At 35.9% G+C, this 16,702-nt stretch overlaps 1 protein-coding gene across 1 annotated transcript; it reads left to right on the top strand.

Moving 5' to 3' along the window:
* Nucleotides 1–15,781: 15,781 nt before the first annotated feature.
* On the top strand, nt 15,782–16,391 carry LOC107648760 (leucine-rich repeat receptor protein kinase HPCA1-like). The gene is made up of 3 exons (XM_088489953.1): nt 15,782–15,900; nt 16,188–16,256; nt 16,334–16,391. Exons 1-3 carry the CDS (start codon nt 15,782–15,784, stop codon nt 16,389–16,391), a joined length of 246 nt encoding a protein of 81 aa, XP_088346079.1.
* Nucleotides 16,392–16,702: the final 311 nt, after the last annotated feature.

Genomic DNA, 16,702 nt, shown 5'->3' on the forward strand with positions numbered 1-16,702 from the left:
TGAAAAGATATGATTGAAGAGATATGTTTTGAAAAAGATTTGATTTTGAAAAATTATGAATATTTGAAAAAGATTTGAATTAAAAACAAAATCTTCCTTCTAGTGTCCTCCTAGCGTTAAACGCCCAAAATGCTACCTTTTTGGGCGTTTAACGCCCAGCCAGGTACCCTGGCTGGTGTTTAAACGCCAGTTTTCCTTCCTCACTAGGCGTTTTGAACGCCTAGCTTTTTCTCTGTAATTCCTCTGCTGCATATTCTGAATCTTCAATCCTCTGTATTATTGACTTGAAAAGACATGGTTGGAAAACTAAGATTAAACAAATAATGCATGCAAGACACCAAACTTAGAAGTTTGTATACTAAGGACTATAACAATTTGAAAATGCATATGAGAAACAACAAAAGACACAAAACAAGAGAATTTAAAGATCAGAGCAAGGAAATCATCAAGAACAACTTGAAGATCAATGAAGAACATAATGCATGTAATTTTCGAAAATTAGAAGAATGCAATTGACACCAAACTTAAGATTAGACACTAGACTTAAACAAGAAACATAAAATATTTTTTATTTTAAGATTTTATAAATTTTTTTGTAATTTTTTTTTTCAAAAATTAAGTGGAAAAAGAGAAAAAAAAGGACTTCAAAATTCTTAATGAGAATTCCAGGAATCATGCAATGTTAGTCTAAAACTCCGGTCCAGGAATTAGACATGGCTTACTAGCCAGCCAAGCTTTCAGTGAAAGCTTCGGTCCAAAACACTAGACATGGCCAATGGCCAGCCAAGCTTTAGCAGATCATTACGTTCAACAGCAAAATTGATAGAAATCAACAAGCCCTTGTGATGATAAGTTGAAACCTCAGTCCAAAAGATTAGACATGGCTTCACAGCCAGCCAGACTTCAACAAATCATCATAAAACTCTAGAATTCATTCTTAAAAACTTTGAAGAAAAAAATAGAAATACATATTTTTTCTTTGAAATTTTTTGAAAAATAAAAAGTAAAAAGCTTAAACATAAAATAAAATTACCTAATCTGAGCAACAAGATGAACCGTCAGTTTCCAAACTCAAACAATCTCCGGCAACGGCACCAAAAACTTGGTGCAAGAAATTGTGATCATCAATGGCGCCAACAACTTGGTACGCACAATTGTAATCTCAACTCTTTGTCACAACTCCGCACAACTAACCAGCAAGTGCACTGGGTCGTCCAAGTAATAAACCTTACGTGAGTAAGGGTCGATCCCACGGAGATTATCGGCTTGAAGCAAGCTATGGTCATCTTGTAAATCTCAGTCAGGTGGATTCAAACGGTTATAGAGTTTAAGATAATTAAAAGATAAATAAAACATAAAATAAGATAGAGATACTTATGTAATTCATTGGTGAGAATTTCAGATAAGCGTATGAAGATGCTTTGTTCCTCCTAAACTTCTGCTTTCCTATTGCCTTCTTCCAATCATTCATACTCCTTTCCATGGCAAGCTTTATGTTGGGCATCACCATTGTATATGGCTACTTCCCGTTCTCTCAGTGAAAATGGTCCAAATGCGCTGTCACCGCACGGCTAATCATCTCTCGGTTCTCGATCATGTTGGAATAGGATCCATTGATCCTTTTGCGTCTGTCACTATGCCCAACACTCGCGAGTTTGAAGCTCGTCACAGTCATCCCTTTCCAGATCCTACTCAGAATACCACAGACAAGGTTTAGACTTTCCGGATCTCAAGAATGGCCGCCAATAATTCTAGCCTATACCACGAAGGTTTTAATCTTAGATTAGAAACCCAAGAGATACACATTCAAGCTTGTTTGCATGTAGAACGGAAGTGGTTGTCAGGCACGCGTTCATAGGTGAGAATGATGATGAGTGTCACAGATCATCACATTCATCAAGTTGAAGAACGAGTGTATATCTTAGAGAAGAAGTAGGCGTGAATTGAATAGAAAACAGTAGTACTTTGCATTAATTCATGAAGAACAGTAGAGCTCCACACCTTAATCTATGGTGTGTAGAAACTCCACCGTTAAAAATACATAAGAACAAAAGGGTCTAGGCATGGCCGAATGGCCAGCCTCCCAAAGATGAAAAGTATTCCAAAGGTCCTATTTATAGATAACTAGTAGCCTAGGGTTACAGAAATAAGTAATTAATGCAGAAATCCACTTCCGGGCCCACTTGGTATGTGCTTGGGCTGAGAGTTGAAGCTTTCACGTGTAAAGGCTTTTCTTGGAGTTAAACGCCAGCTTTTGTGCCAGTTTGGGCGTTTAACTCCAGCTTTTATGCCAGTTCTGGCGTTTTGACGCCAGAATTTCTATGCTGACTTGGAACGCCGGTTTGGGCCATCAAATCTCGGGCAAAGTATGGACTATTATATATTGCTGGAAAGCCCAGAATGTCTACTTTCCAACGCAATTGAGAGCGTGCCAATTGGTTATCTTTAGCTCCAGAAAATCCACTTCAAGGGCAGGGAGGTTAGAATCCAACAGCATCTGCAGTCCTTTTTCAGCCTCTGAGTAAGATTTTTGCTCAGGTCCCTCAATTTCAGCCAGAAAATACCTGAAATCACAAAAAAATACACAAACTCATAGTAAAGTCCAAAAATGTGATTTTGATTTAAAAACTAATAAAAATATAATAAAAACTAACTAAAATATACTAAAAACAATGCCAACAAGCGTATAAATTATTCGCTCATCAATAGACTAGAATTATTGGCGGCCATTCTTGAGATCCGAAAAGTCTAAACCTTATCTGTGGTATTCCGAGTAGGATATGGGATGGGATGACTGTGACGAACTTCAAACTCACGAGTGCTGGGCGTAGTGACAGACGCAAAAGGATCAATGGATCCTATTCCAACATGAGTGAGAACCGACAGATGATTAGCCGTGCGGTGACAGCGCATTTTGACCATTTTCACTGAGAGGATGGATGGTAGCCATTGACAACAGTGATCCACCAACATACAGCTTGCCATGGAAGGAGTCTTGCGTGCGTGAAGAAGAAGACAGTAGGAAAGCGGAGATTCAGAAGACAGAGCATCTCCAAAACCTCAATCTGTTCTCCATTACCGCACAACAAGTATTATTTATTTTATGTTAATTACTCTTCATAAACCCAACCATTTTTATTATTAATTTCCTGACTAAGAATTACCAAATAACCATGGCTTGCTTCAAGTCGACAATCTCCGTGGGATCGACCCTTACTCACGTAAGGTATTACTTGGACGACGCAGTGCACTTGCTGGTTAGTGGTACGAGTTGTGAAAAGTGTGATTTACAATTCGTGCACCAAGGACCATAGCGTAACATTAGGAACATTAATAGATAGTTTTGGAAGCTTTTAGTTTTAGTTTTTCTTAGTTTTTTCTCTCAACTTTATTAGGGTTAATTAGGGTTTATATTACAAGTTGCAATTTCCCTTTTTGATCTTGGATTCTAGCTTGCTTCCATTGTAAGTATTTCTTGATTTTATCTTTAATTACAATACTTGTGCTACACTTTCTTATAGTTTAAGCCACTTTGTTTATATATACATACTTTTGCAATTTTGATTTCTAGTTGATGAATTTGATGATTATTGGTTATTACATGTTTATTTGAATTGCCATTATTGATTTTGTTCATTAATTGTTCATAGTTTTGAGTATTTTTTCAAAAATGGATATGTTTTATGATTATGCTCACCAAGTGTTTGTGAAAATGTCAACTTTGAATATGGAGTAAATTTCCACTCCTTGGCTTGGGAAAAATGAGTATATGGGATACTAGAGTTATAATGTCTGACATTTAGTGATAATTCTTGGATTGTTAGTTGTTCTTGGATTCTTAGTGCCAAGTGTCTAGTGGGACGGCAATGCGTAACGCTCACTTGACACTATAAGGACGGCTCAGTGGGACGGTGATGCGTAACGCTCACTGGAGACCGAAAAGGAAGGTTCCCCCATGAGGACGACGATGCATAACGCTCATGGAGGGACATTGGCTGAGATAGGGATGGTGATACGAAATGCTTATCTCAGAACCAGTGTCGGGAATAGGGCAACAAATTGACACATGAGCTCATGGCCTGTGTAGGACTAGACATGCATCATACTTGTTTGCGTATATCTCTATTTTGTGAAATTATGTGAATGGGTCTGTGTGCTTTTTGGTTAATTGACTTCTGAGTGAATTACTTGTCATGCTTCGTTGAAGTTTGTCTGTGTTTTGTGGTGTGTTGCTGTCGACTAAGGATTAAAATAAAATTAACCTAATCATCCACCCCGACCCTACTAAGAACTCTCCAGTTCTTACCCCTTCCTTCTTCCTCTTCAGATGTAAACAGGACCCATTGCAGATCATGAAGGTGATAGAAAACCCATCTTTTGGCTGCAATGATTGATCAAGAACTGTAAGAGCCGGTAGTGTATTTTGGGTGGCGCCTTCAGCTCAGAATAGAAATTTTGGTTTCCCCAGCCTTGAGCCTTTAAAGGTATAAGCTGTGATGGCTTTTTTGGCCCACCAAATGAGGCGATTGACCAAGGTAAACAACGCGAACTTGAAGAAGTTTGTATTTTGAGATGGGGGGACCAGCTTACTCAGGTTAAGGGAAATGTCCGGTCCAGAAGAAGAGGAAAAGGAGTTCACCTCAAATCTTTCTCACTTTTAGATAGATCCACTGAGAGATTAGGAGTTGTACAGATTCACTAGGTTATTTCGGGTTCCAGATTAGGGGCCTCCTTTGTGGGCTAGGGCTCGAAACGTTATATATCTGTATGTACGTATATGTATATATAGAAATAAGCGATATAAGTTGGTACACTAACTTGACTTCTATATGACTGTTGTTTATAATGTTTGTGATGTACATTATTATACTTATCTTACTTGTTGCTTTACTCATTGGTTTCCTGTAATTCTGTATGTGAATGTTTAACGCTTTTCAAGACCTGCCATTTTCGTACCAAGATTTTCACGTAAAAAGGGAAAAGTTTCCAAGAAAAATCGATCTCGTGCTAACACAATTGCAGGCTTAATAATAAGTAATAGTTAAGTCTAGGAAGGAAAGTTACTAGCACTCAATTTTTAGTATGATCATGACGTACTAGAAATTAGGTCCTTACACCATGCGTACGCGTCAGTCGATCTTCGCACAGTTCACGTATAACACCTCGATTCTCCACAGAGTTATTCTAAAAATTCTGTGATGAGAACTTCGATAAATATATGAGAATCACCTAATCATAAAATAATAAGGCGGATTTAGACTTGGTAAGCGAAAAGAATAGATATATTATGTGAGATAAAAATGTATCCTAAGTTAAAAACCGTACCAAACAAACTCCATCATTTTATAATCAAACCGGTTTTTCCTTCTATTATAAAGCCACAGTTTTCTTTTTTCTTTCTCAACATATTTCTATCAAACATCATAAACACCATATCTTTAATTATTCATTTGATTTAATTAAAGAGGATTATAGATATACTATTAGACTAGTTAACGCATGATCAAACACACATTAAACCACTCTTTTCCTTGGTTCAACCGAACCATGACCATGAAACTAAAACCAAGAGAGAACTTAACCCTGATTAGTTGTAACTTAGTTCTTCCTCCTCTCATCACTGAATAGAACTAGGAAAAAACCATGGTCACCTGTTGCTCATTGAATATGTTACTTGCGTGTTGCTGAGGAAGGGAGCCACGAAGCTTTCTGCACCAGCTCACCTCTTCTCCACCGTATATGAGCCAAGCTTCTCATTCTTCTTCATACAACAAAAAACACACAAAACAAAAAGAGAAAAGAGGGAAAGAGATGGAGCCAAGAGAGGAAGAAAAAGCAAGAATGGAGGCTGACCGAAAATAGGAGACTCCCATCTAAGCAAATTTATTTGAGTTCTTCTTGCTGGGTAAGCACCAGCGTCCTCCTTTCCTCGCCTCTTTTTAAAATTCGAAATATCAACACTCACTGTGCTCTATTTTCAGTTAGTATGATTGGTTTCTTTATGAACAGCCGCTTAAGGAGAGTAAGAACTCTTCTTTTACCCATGTATGGTTCGGCCAAACGGCCTTGGAGATGTGAGAAATTTTGATTTTTGCTATGTTAGGGTTTCTAATTCAAGGAAGAAGCAAAAATAGAATTTTGAATTTCAAAAGAGGTAAAGGATATGATATATAGAATATTATATATGTTGCTGTGTATACTTGTGATGATTGATGGTTTATTATGTGTTTGATTGATGAGGAATGCATCTTGAATTTCTGTTATGATAAGATGCAGAAAAGTGAATGTTTAATTATGTATGTGCATTTGTAAAAAGGTGAATTGATGAGTCTGAACTCTTGGAGCTGTGATAATCATTCTTACAACTTTGGTTAGTAATAAAAAGATAGAATTATAGTTTTAGAGGAATTTTAGGCTTAAATATAAGATTTGGTATGTGAGTAGTAGTGTCAATTTAGCCCAAATCTTAGAACTAGCCCTCAACCCTCCAAAATAATTCTAGCCTACATCTCCAAAAATTAAAAAATCATATTTTGTAAGCCCAGCCCTAATTAAGCCCTCCCAACAAAAATCAAATTAGGGCTGGCCCTACCAGCCCTAAAAGCTCCAAATTCTAATATCCTCCTCCCTGAACAAGATGCTAAAAGCCTGAAACGGTGATGCTGAAGATGTACTGAAACAGTGCGGTGCTCTTCCTCCTCCTTCTCCTCTACATTCTACTTCTGCGTGCTGCTCCACCTACGATGGTGGCTGACTTCTGCGCTCTACTCCTCCTACGACGGTGGCTGTACCCCATGGACGACGCGGTGGCTGCTCCTCCTCCCTAACGTGGTGCTCATCCTTCTTGACGCAGTGGACGAAGTCAGTGGCTACTTCTCCTCCCTCATGCGGAATCAGAGGTGGGTTTCTTCATTTTTTGTCCCTCTGAGTTTCTTCTTTGTTTGCTTGCAACACCCATCTTAATTCTCTTGTTAATAAACCAAGGTGGGTGGTCTATGGCCACCGTTTTTCTGTCCCTCTCTGTGATTTCAAAATGGTTGAACTATGAATTGTGAAATGTGAACTTGAGCTGTGAGCTATGAACTTGTTTCTTCAATGGTGTATTTTCAGGTTAATTGATTGTAAATATTTTGATTCCTCTGTTTCCTTAGAATTTGAGCATTGTTTTGAGAATTTAATATATATTTTCATAATTTAATATACATGTTTCATACTTTATGATATTTTCTGATTAGTTGATTGTGCCCAACAAATTCAAGTTGTTAAGCAGTACATTTCACTTAATAAAAAAAATAATTAATTTAAATTGAAACGTGGTTATGAAATACAATCTAAAATAGTTTCCATGTTGAGTACTACAATAATCCTGTTCAGTGGTTATTTCATGTGTTTGGTGAGTTTTCTATCTCATTTATTTGAAAACTTTTTGTAAAATTCAGGGAGTAACCTGTTAATGATTGAGTTCAAGGCCTTTTAGGTTCTGAGGTGCACCACAGGTGATGCAATTATGGAAATGGTTTTAAAGGTTTTGTTAAAGCAACTAGTTAAGGAATCAAGATTAGGATAGGTTTCGAACTTTTGCTTCATCAAATGCATTGAAAAGTTGAAGTCTTTTATATTTTCCATATGAAATTGAGCCAAGCAAGGCAACTAGTTAGGTAAACCCGTAGTTTAATAGTTTGGGCATAATTTTACAACTTTCCTTCTCCTTTGAGTTTTGGCTTCTATCTCTTATGTAATGGTTGGTGATAAGAATTAAAATGTGCAACCTCGTTGAATGGTCGAAGATTGGCAAAGCCTTAACATTGGCTGTTGAAGAGTTTTGCATATAGTTGATTATGAAGAAACAAAAACATTTTGCAGTGGAATTTAGTTTATGCAATTATGAATCTATCAGATAATATTAATTTATGCTTTTATTTCTGCTTGTCCTTGAACAGGATTATACAGTACTCAACATGAAGACTATAATATGCTATTGTAGAATTTCCATTTTCCAATGAACTTTAAATTCTAGTTTATTATTCAGTTTGAGGAATTTATTTGGAGGTGTGGTTGCCTTACAGATATTTTTCTCATGAGAAATTTTTTTCTGTTGCTTCCTTCTGTTTCTATTTCAAGAATTGATGACATAGTATAACATGAATAAGCTGGAATGATTTATAGTTATTTCTTCACATCACAGGGAGCACAAAGAAACCTTCCGAGGACTTGTACCAGTCGCCTCAATCCAATTTTGGTAACTATTATTCCCTTTTTGTGATTTTTTGTCATATTGCTATTAACTTAAAATGTAGAGCCATCTTAATTTTGTCCTTTCTTTATTTGTAAGTAATCTCAGCTTTGTGGTGTTTTCAATTTTCTATGTTAAATTTGATCTAATTGCCATTGGCACAAACATGCTCCTTTATTTTCTGTTGTATGTGTTTGGGTCCGTCACTTTGAATTTGGTAGTAAAAAAAAGAGACACTTCATGTAAGAACTCGAGTTTTGTATTGATGTAAGAACCCAAGTTTTTCACGCAAAACTATTTTTATAAAAATAATAATTTTAGTTCCCGGAATAGATTCAAAACTTAGAAGTTTTAATTTGAAATTATAAAGGTGAAATTTGGTTTCAATGGATTTTTCTGAGACAGAAAATGTATTTTTTGAAAAGAACCGCGAACCGGCAAACGAACCAGTCGAACCGATTTAAGTCTGTCCGATACTGTGTTTTTAGAAAAATAAGATTTTGAAAAATTGATTTATTATTTTGAAAGGATGAAAAATAATTTAGAAGGCACTAATCTTAAAGGTTTTTGCCCAAAATAGGCCAAATGGACCTAAAACGCTAATGGGTTGAATCGGGTCCAAATCGGACCCAAGGTCCAACATATATAAGCCCGCTTAATGAGCTTTTCAGCTCATTTAACTTCATTTTGAAGAGAGGGGTGCAACATAGAGGGAAGAGAGGGAGAAGAGAAGTTACTATTCACTCTCCTCTTTCGGAAACCATAACTTTTGATCCGGAGCTCCGATTGACGAGCCGTTTGTGGTCACGTGAAGCTCTCGACGAGCTCTTCCTTTCTATCTAAGTTTTTCTGGTAAGAGCTTGAAGCTCACTCCCCAGTTTTTTGCCCTAAGTTTCTGCACATTTTGGGTTTAGTTCTTGAGAAAGTTTTGTAGTTTTGCTTGTTTAGGTGATCTGTAGTAGTGGGTAAATGTTGAATTTTATCCCTAATTTCGTCGGATAAGGTAAGGTTTCACTAAACCCTTGTGTTTAGTTGTTTTGTGTATATTAGGTTTTGATGTTGGTATATATATGTGTTGTTAGTTTGAGCTTTGGTATTTGTTGGAGTTGGTTTAGGCCCTTGGATCAAGTTTGCTGGTTTCGTTTTGACGTTTGGAGTGTTTGGGAATCGGCCAAGGTATGGTTTTGGTTTCCTTTATATAATATTTCTGGACACTTAGGCTAGTGGCCCATAGGATAGGATTGAATTAAATTGGTTGTTGGAATTGTTGCATGATGATGATGCATAATGATTTGAGGATTTGAGTTGTTGAATGATGATTTATGATGAATTATGATGGGTTGATGCTTTTTGAGTATATTGATGAATTATGATGTTATAATGATAAATATGGTGTGAAATAGTTAGATTGAGATGAAATGAGTTTGGGTGTGATGCTTGGTATTGATAGATGATGAATATGGATGAATTGTGTGGTGTGTGTTCACTACAAAAAAAACAGACATAAAATGGCATTAATATTACGGCGGTTCAGAGATTATGACATTAATATTATGGCCGTAATATTTAGATATTATGACATTTTTTTGTGGTGCCATAATTAATTTACACTTGATGGCGGTTCTTGTGGATTCAGGCGGTTTTAAAACGCCATTACCACATTGTATAAAAAGGCCCAACCCTAACTTAACCTTCGTTACACTGTTCCATGCGGACAATGGCCACTTTGAGAGAACGGTTGAATCTCTGCCACTCGCGATCTCCTCCGGCGACGATCCTCTCCAACGATGACTCCTCACGCCACAGTCTCCTCGTACAACTTCTCCTCCTGCAACATCTCCTCCAGCAACGGTCTCCTCACGCGACATCTCCTCCAGCGCCGGTCTCCTCTTGTGACGTCTCCTCTGGCGATGTCTCCTCCAGTGACGGTCTCCTCTTGTGACGTCTCCTCTGGCGACGTCTCCTCCAGCGACAATTTCCTCCGACGACATTTTTCTACGCAGTGATCTCGTCTATCGAGCTACCATGCTGCGAATTTCTCCTCCGGTGGCATACTAGCAAGGTAGGTTCTTCCCCCTCTTTTCCTTTGTTTTCTTGAAAATATTTCATTTTGATCGATTGTCTTAGGGTTTCATATGCATGTGAATGGCAATTAGATTGTTGTTTCTACCATTGATCTGATAAGCAATAAGTAAATCATTTGGCTCTCTACGATGATTCCAAGCTTTTGCCCTTGTGCTCCAAGCTCATCTCTCTCTACATCTCCTCACTCTCCTCCAACTCTATGCTGTTCGCAACAAGGTTTGCCAATTCTCCATTTATCAACAATTTTGAGTGTTTTGCTTTTATAATTGAAGATGTTGTTACTGATGTGTGTTGATTGTCCACCTTTTGCTAATTCCAGTACTTCCATCCAGATAATATGTCCTCAGAAGAAAAGTTGAAAATTGAACTTGCGAAGGTTAGAGATGAGTTCAAAATGTCAGAGTCATATTGTGGATAGGCTCGAGTTCAAGGTAAGGACTATTATTAATTAACTGTTTTATTTATGAGAAACATGTGGAAAGACGGGAATGAGTTTGCTTTAGTTACCTTCCTATGAATTTGAAACATTGTGTGGCTGTGTTATTGCAATATAGGTTCATAATTAGATGAAAGTGATAATATCATAAGTGTCTTGGAAATGCTTATGAAAATTGTTATAAGAACTTATTAAGGAATCAATGATGTCATTTTGGTTTCATGCAGATGCACAACTCACAACTAAGATTCAGCATCTATTAGCTGTTCTACACAAGAAGGTGAGTTACTTCTTCTAACATCTCTCATTGATCTTAATCTTCTATATATTGAAATGGAAATAACTACTGGTGGCAAAAGAGAATTTTGAACCAACCAATTTCATATGGATCTGGAGCTATTTCTGTTTGAGTTAGACTTTTATTAAGCTGTATGTATGTAAAGTTATAGATAAAAACCAATGGTCCAAATAAGCATCCTTACTACTAGTATATCAGATGGACGAAAAACAGAGCAGTATCCTATCTTTATTCTCATGATATGACCCTAGTGCTAGCGGGATATGTTACAGAATATTAATCCCATCACTTGTCCAGCAATTTCTTGTTCACGTTGTGCAGTTAATTCCAATTTTATTGTAAGTTTCTTGTTGAGTTGGCATGCAATGATGCACTCAGGTGCGGTATCTTAGATCATTGGATGCTCAAATTGGACGCTTATCTTCACTAACATGAAATGATTTAATGAAATTAAGCTCTTTGAAGGACTTTTACATGGTTTCTAGCCATAATGGGCTAACATTTTGCCATTAACATAGATTTATGATATGGAGACAAGTTACTTACAGGATCCTGGGCAGTGTGGAAATGTATTGAAAGGATTTGAGGGATTCTTATCTTCCTCAAAGAACACTGCACTGTACGGAGTTTCTTCTATTTAGCTTTCCTTTTAAATTTTGTTTTGAAATAGTCAATGTCATTATCAAGAAACCTATTCTTCAGTCTCTTACCTTATGAAGTTTATTTCATTTCTCCTGAGCAGCAGTAGCCTCCATATTGAGGGATCTGTTGCACATCGCCATCTGTATCCTGTAGTATATGGCATGCCATTTTTAATTCAGGATTATACTCTTTTGACCAAAGTCTGTGGCTGTGCATTTAGAACTTTTTATCATGGATGAGTTAATGTGTACACTTGCATGTAATCTTACTTATTCAAACTAAGTTTTCAGTGTGTGGAGGAAAGAATGCGTGGACTGATAAGTAACTTGATTAGAATGTCAAAACAGGTTGGTTGTTCTCTACCTGCTTGCAGGAATATTCTCTCATAACTCGATAAAATTTCTTACTTTCAAGAATTTTCCTACAAGCGGGTTGATTTTGAGAAGACAAAGCATCAATTATAATTTTATGGTACATGTTTTCTTCCTGAATTTAAAGCATGGACATCATTGAATCTATTTAAAATAAAAAAAAGACAATTTAAATGTTGAAAATAAATTGATATTTAATTTAAATATTAGAAATTAAAATAGTATTTTATTATTTTTTATTGGTAGAAGAACTAACCTTTTTATTTCAACTTTAACAAATTAAATTTACAGCATATTGTAAAACATATATAACAGGGGTCTCATGGCTACGCCACCAGATGAAGGACAACTTATAAACATGCTGATTAAACTCATCAATGCAAAAAAGACGATGGAAATTGGTGTCTACACTGGTTATTCTTTACTCTCTACTGCTCTTGCTCTTCCTTATGATGGAAAGGTCTTTACTTATTATTATTATTATTATTATTATTATTATTATTATTATTATTATTAAAATAATGCAAGAGGGAACATTCATGAGCAGGACAAGTATTTTCAGTTTACATACATTTTCGTACTAAAACTCAATCCGATATCTGGTGGCATTTTCATAGAAACTCAAACCAAAAATCACAAAGAAACACCAAGAAAAAAGAAAGTTCAACAAGTAAAAATTTTGAGTTGTCATATGGTGCACGAATTGTAAATCACACTTTTCACAACTCGTACCACTAACCAGCAAGTGCACTGGGTCGTCCAAGTAATACCTTACGTGAGTAAGGGTCGATCCCACGGAGATTGTCGGCTTGAAGCAAGCTATGGCTATTTTGTAATTTTTAGTCAGGAAATCAATGATAAGAGTGATTATATTTATGAAGAGTAAATAGCATAAAATAAATAAGTAATGGAGAACAGATTGAGGATTTGGAGATGCTCTGTCTTTCGAATCTCTGCTTTCCTACTGTCTTCTTCTTCACGCACGCAAGGCTCCATCCATGGCAAGCTGTATGTTGGTGGATCACCGTTGTCAATGGCTACCATCTGTCCTCTTAGTGAAAATGGTCCAAATGCGCTGTCACCGCACGGCTAATCATCTGTCGATTCTCACTCATGTTGGAATAGGATCCATTGATCCTTTTGCGTCTGTCACTACGCCTAGCACTCGTGAGTTGGAAGCTCGTCACAGTCATTTCATCCCAGATCCTACTCGAAATACCACAGATAAGGTTTAGACTTTCCGGATCTCAGGAATGGCCGCCAATAATCCTAGCCTATACCACGAAAACTCTGATCAGGAACCAAGAGGCTAAGAGATACACACTCAATCTAAGGTAGAGCGGAAGTGGTTGTCAGGCATGCGTTCATAGGTTGAGAATGGTGATGAGTGTCATGGATCATCACATTCATCACGGTTAAGTACAAGCAAGCATCTTAGAACAGAAACAAGCGTGATTGAATAGAAAACAGAAGTAATTGCATTAATTCATCGAGACACAGCAGAGCTCCTCACCCCCAACCATGGGGTTTAGAGACTCATGCCGTCAGAAATACAATATGAAACATGTAAAATGTCATGAGATACATAGTAAGTCTCTAAAAGTTGTTTTTATACTAAACTAGTAGCTAGGGTTACAGAAAATAAGTAACTAAGTGCAGATAGTGTAGAAATCCACTTCTGCGGCCCACTTGGTGTGTGCTTGGGCTGAGCATTGAGCTTTACACGTGTAGAGGCTTTTCTTGGAGTTAAACGCCAGGTTGCAACTTGTTTGTGGCATTTAACTCTAGTTTGTAACCTGTTTTTGGCGTTTAACTTCAGAATAGGGCAGGAAGTTGGCGTTTGAACGCCAGTTTGTGTCATCAAAACTCGGGAAAAGTATAAACTATTATATATTTCTGGAAAGCCCTGGATGTCTACTTTCCAACGTAATTGAGAGCGCGTCAATTGGGTTTTTGTAGCTCCAGAAAATCCACTTCGAGTGCAGGGAGGTCAGAATCTAACAGCATCTGCAGTCCTTTTTCAGTCTCTAAATTAGATTTTTGCTTAGGTCCCTCAATTTCAGCCAGAAAATATCTGAAATCACAGAAAAATACACAAACTCATAGTAAAGTCCAGAAATGTGATTTTTATTTAAAAACTAATAAAAATATAATAAAAACTAACTAAAACATATTAAAAACTATGTAAAAATAATGCCAAAACACGTATAAATTATCCGCTCATCATCATAGATAAGCAAATATAAAAATCCACCGATATATTAATCAAAATTCAGTTTGTATGTATAGATCTGAGAAATATTGTATACATTATTTTTTTATGTCACTTTTGTATATATTTTCTTGAGAAAATGAAACTCTTTCCTTTTTGCAAGATATCTAAATGGAATTCTCATATCTTCTATTTTATGTGCACTTTCTCCACTTGTTCTAAGATTAAAATATAATTTATTTTACTAAATACTCTTCAACAATTATGATAATTATGTATAAATTAGTGATAATTATGTGGTAGATTCAAATAACAATCTACTGTTAATTATATCGTTGCTTTAATATATATATATATATATATATATAATTGATTGAGTTCAATCCATTTAGCCAGGATAGTTTACCAGTTAATTATGATTTTCTCTTATTTAATTTTGCATATTTATCAGTACTAATTTGGATTTTAGAGCAGTTAAACATAAAATCTGCTTCACAAAGTTACTCTTTTTTTAATTTTCTATTAATAAATGATTGAATATTTGAATATTTTATTTGTTTTCAATTTTAAAATTATATTATTAGTTTCAATGTTAACTTTCAGCATGCAAACATAATTTGAGTGTTTATATCATGTCAGGAACAACAATAGAAGTCTATGGAATATAGCAAATTCTTGAGTTGGCTGTTCTTAATTGTTAATGATAAATTGGTCATCTTTATTTTTCCTGGGGTAGAATCTTATTCTGTTTCATTTATTAAATTTTGATATACAGGCATCAATGTTGGAGTGGACTCCATCTCTAAGTGAATTAAAATGAACTTGTCTATGGACAGGTACGCCACATCAATCTCTAATTTTCTTTGGCAAAGTAGATGTTTCTGCTTTTGACAAGCTCAACAATACAACATATTTAAGTTACCTCGTGTTTTAGATAACCAATTCATTCTATATGAGCATAATGTAGTATTTGATCACATATAAGAAACTGAGAAACATAGAGGAGCTCTACATTTCATGATCTTTCATTTTTTTGTCTTTGTGCATTATTTTTTGACACAAAAATCTCTTATTCAAGAGACATAAGAAACTATTAATGATAGTATCGTAGTATCAGCATATTTCTTTGTTGCTTTCTCTTAATTTGTTCTTTGTTTTGTAGTTTTAGTTTTTCCAGTTGAAAAGTGGTAGTGAATCGGTCAGTGTCTTACTGTGAAATTAACTTTCTATTGAGCACTCATCACCTTCAAGACCAAAGATATAATACTTTTCTTGTTTATTATCTGCAGGAATATTTAGGCAGAGATGATCTATCATTTATCTTTACACTCAAGGTAAAAAATGTGCTGACATCATAATTTTGTATAGAAATTTGAAGATGAGTGATTACTGAAACTCATCTTGTAAACTTCAATTCCTTGATTAGGCAGCAGACAGTGCAACACTTTATGGAGTTTGTTTACATGTGCCTGAAATTGTTTAGAGGCCCCCTGGTATCCTAGACATGTATTGTCCTCCATCACCCAGTCCATTCAACAGCCGGTTTCTGGTTTCTGCACCACGCTGTTACTGTTTGCTGACTAGAGTTCCTTTCTTTGAGTTACACTTTGAGATGTTATACAGGTTAGCACATTGGTTGAAGACATGCCGAATGTCCTTTGGGTTCGTTAGATGCAAAATGAAATTCATTTTGTCTTGGCTGAAGTCTCATTGCACAGGAGCATCTGAACCAGATAACTCAGTTTGTAAATGAGTTGAATCTTACTAGAGGCATTCCCTTATAACAGTAAAAATTTTTAGGTTCTACTTAATTTGACCCTTTATAAAGGATAAAATCGTTCTGATTTAAGAAGCAGTATTCTCTTCATCTTATAATAACTATTTTGAATTGCATTTGTAATCTAATGCAGCCATTTCAATAAGAACCAGCTTTCAGGTGCCTCCAAACTTTTCAGCTCTGACATGGTGCTCATACATGTGTAAGTTCATATATTTTATAAGCTTGTGATGTCATCTATTTTACCATTTTTAACAACCTTTTTCTTTTTCCTTGCAGATTATTTAATGGAAATGATTTATCTGGTTCTATACCCGAAACATTAGGACTAGTTTAGACACTTGAGGTTCTGTAAGTAATTGCCGCATATTTCAGTTTTTTAATAAATTTTCTCGACTCTTTCTACCAATATAATTTTATTTTTTCTCTATATATTTAGTTGACTAGTTATATATTGTTTCTAATGATATCTTTTCATTGTTATAATTTTAATTTATAACAGCCGGCTTGATAGAAATTTCCTGACAGGAGAGGTTCCTACAAATCTTTGTAAGAGATGAGTTTGGATAATGAAGTTGGAGTGTTGGAGCAAGAAACAAAGATGTTGGAGCAAGTTCCCGAGATGAAACTCACACAAGAGACCAAGAA

Source organism: Arachis ipaensis, chromosome B6 (genome assembly GCF_059453495.1).
Source record: "Arachis ipaensis isolate K30076 ecotype BB chromosome B6, ASM5945349v1, whole genome shotgun sequence".
Taxonomy (NCBI): Eukaryota; Viridiplantae; Streptophyta; class Magnoliopsida; order Fabales; family Fabaceae; genus Arachis; species Arachis ipaensis.

What these genes read in the sequence shown, in the direction of transcription:
- LOC107648760 (XM_088489953.1), top strand. Translation starts at nt 15,782, where the DNA reads ATGTATTGTCCTCCATCACCCAGTCCATTCAACAGCCGGTTTCTGGTT. An exon ending in CACTTTGAGATGTTATACAG is followed by an intron (nt 15,901 to 16,187) that starts GTTAGCACATTG and finishes AATCTAATGCAG; the next exon opens with CCATTTCAATAAGAACCAGC. An exon ending in GACATGGTGCTCATACATGT is followed by an intron (nt 16,257 to 16,333) that starts GTAAGTTCATAT and finishes TTTTCCTTGCAG; the next exon opens with ATTATTTAATGGAAATGATT.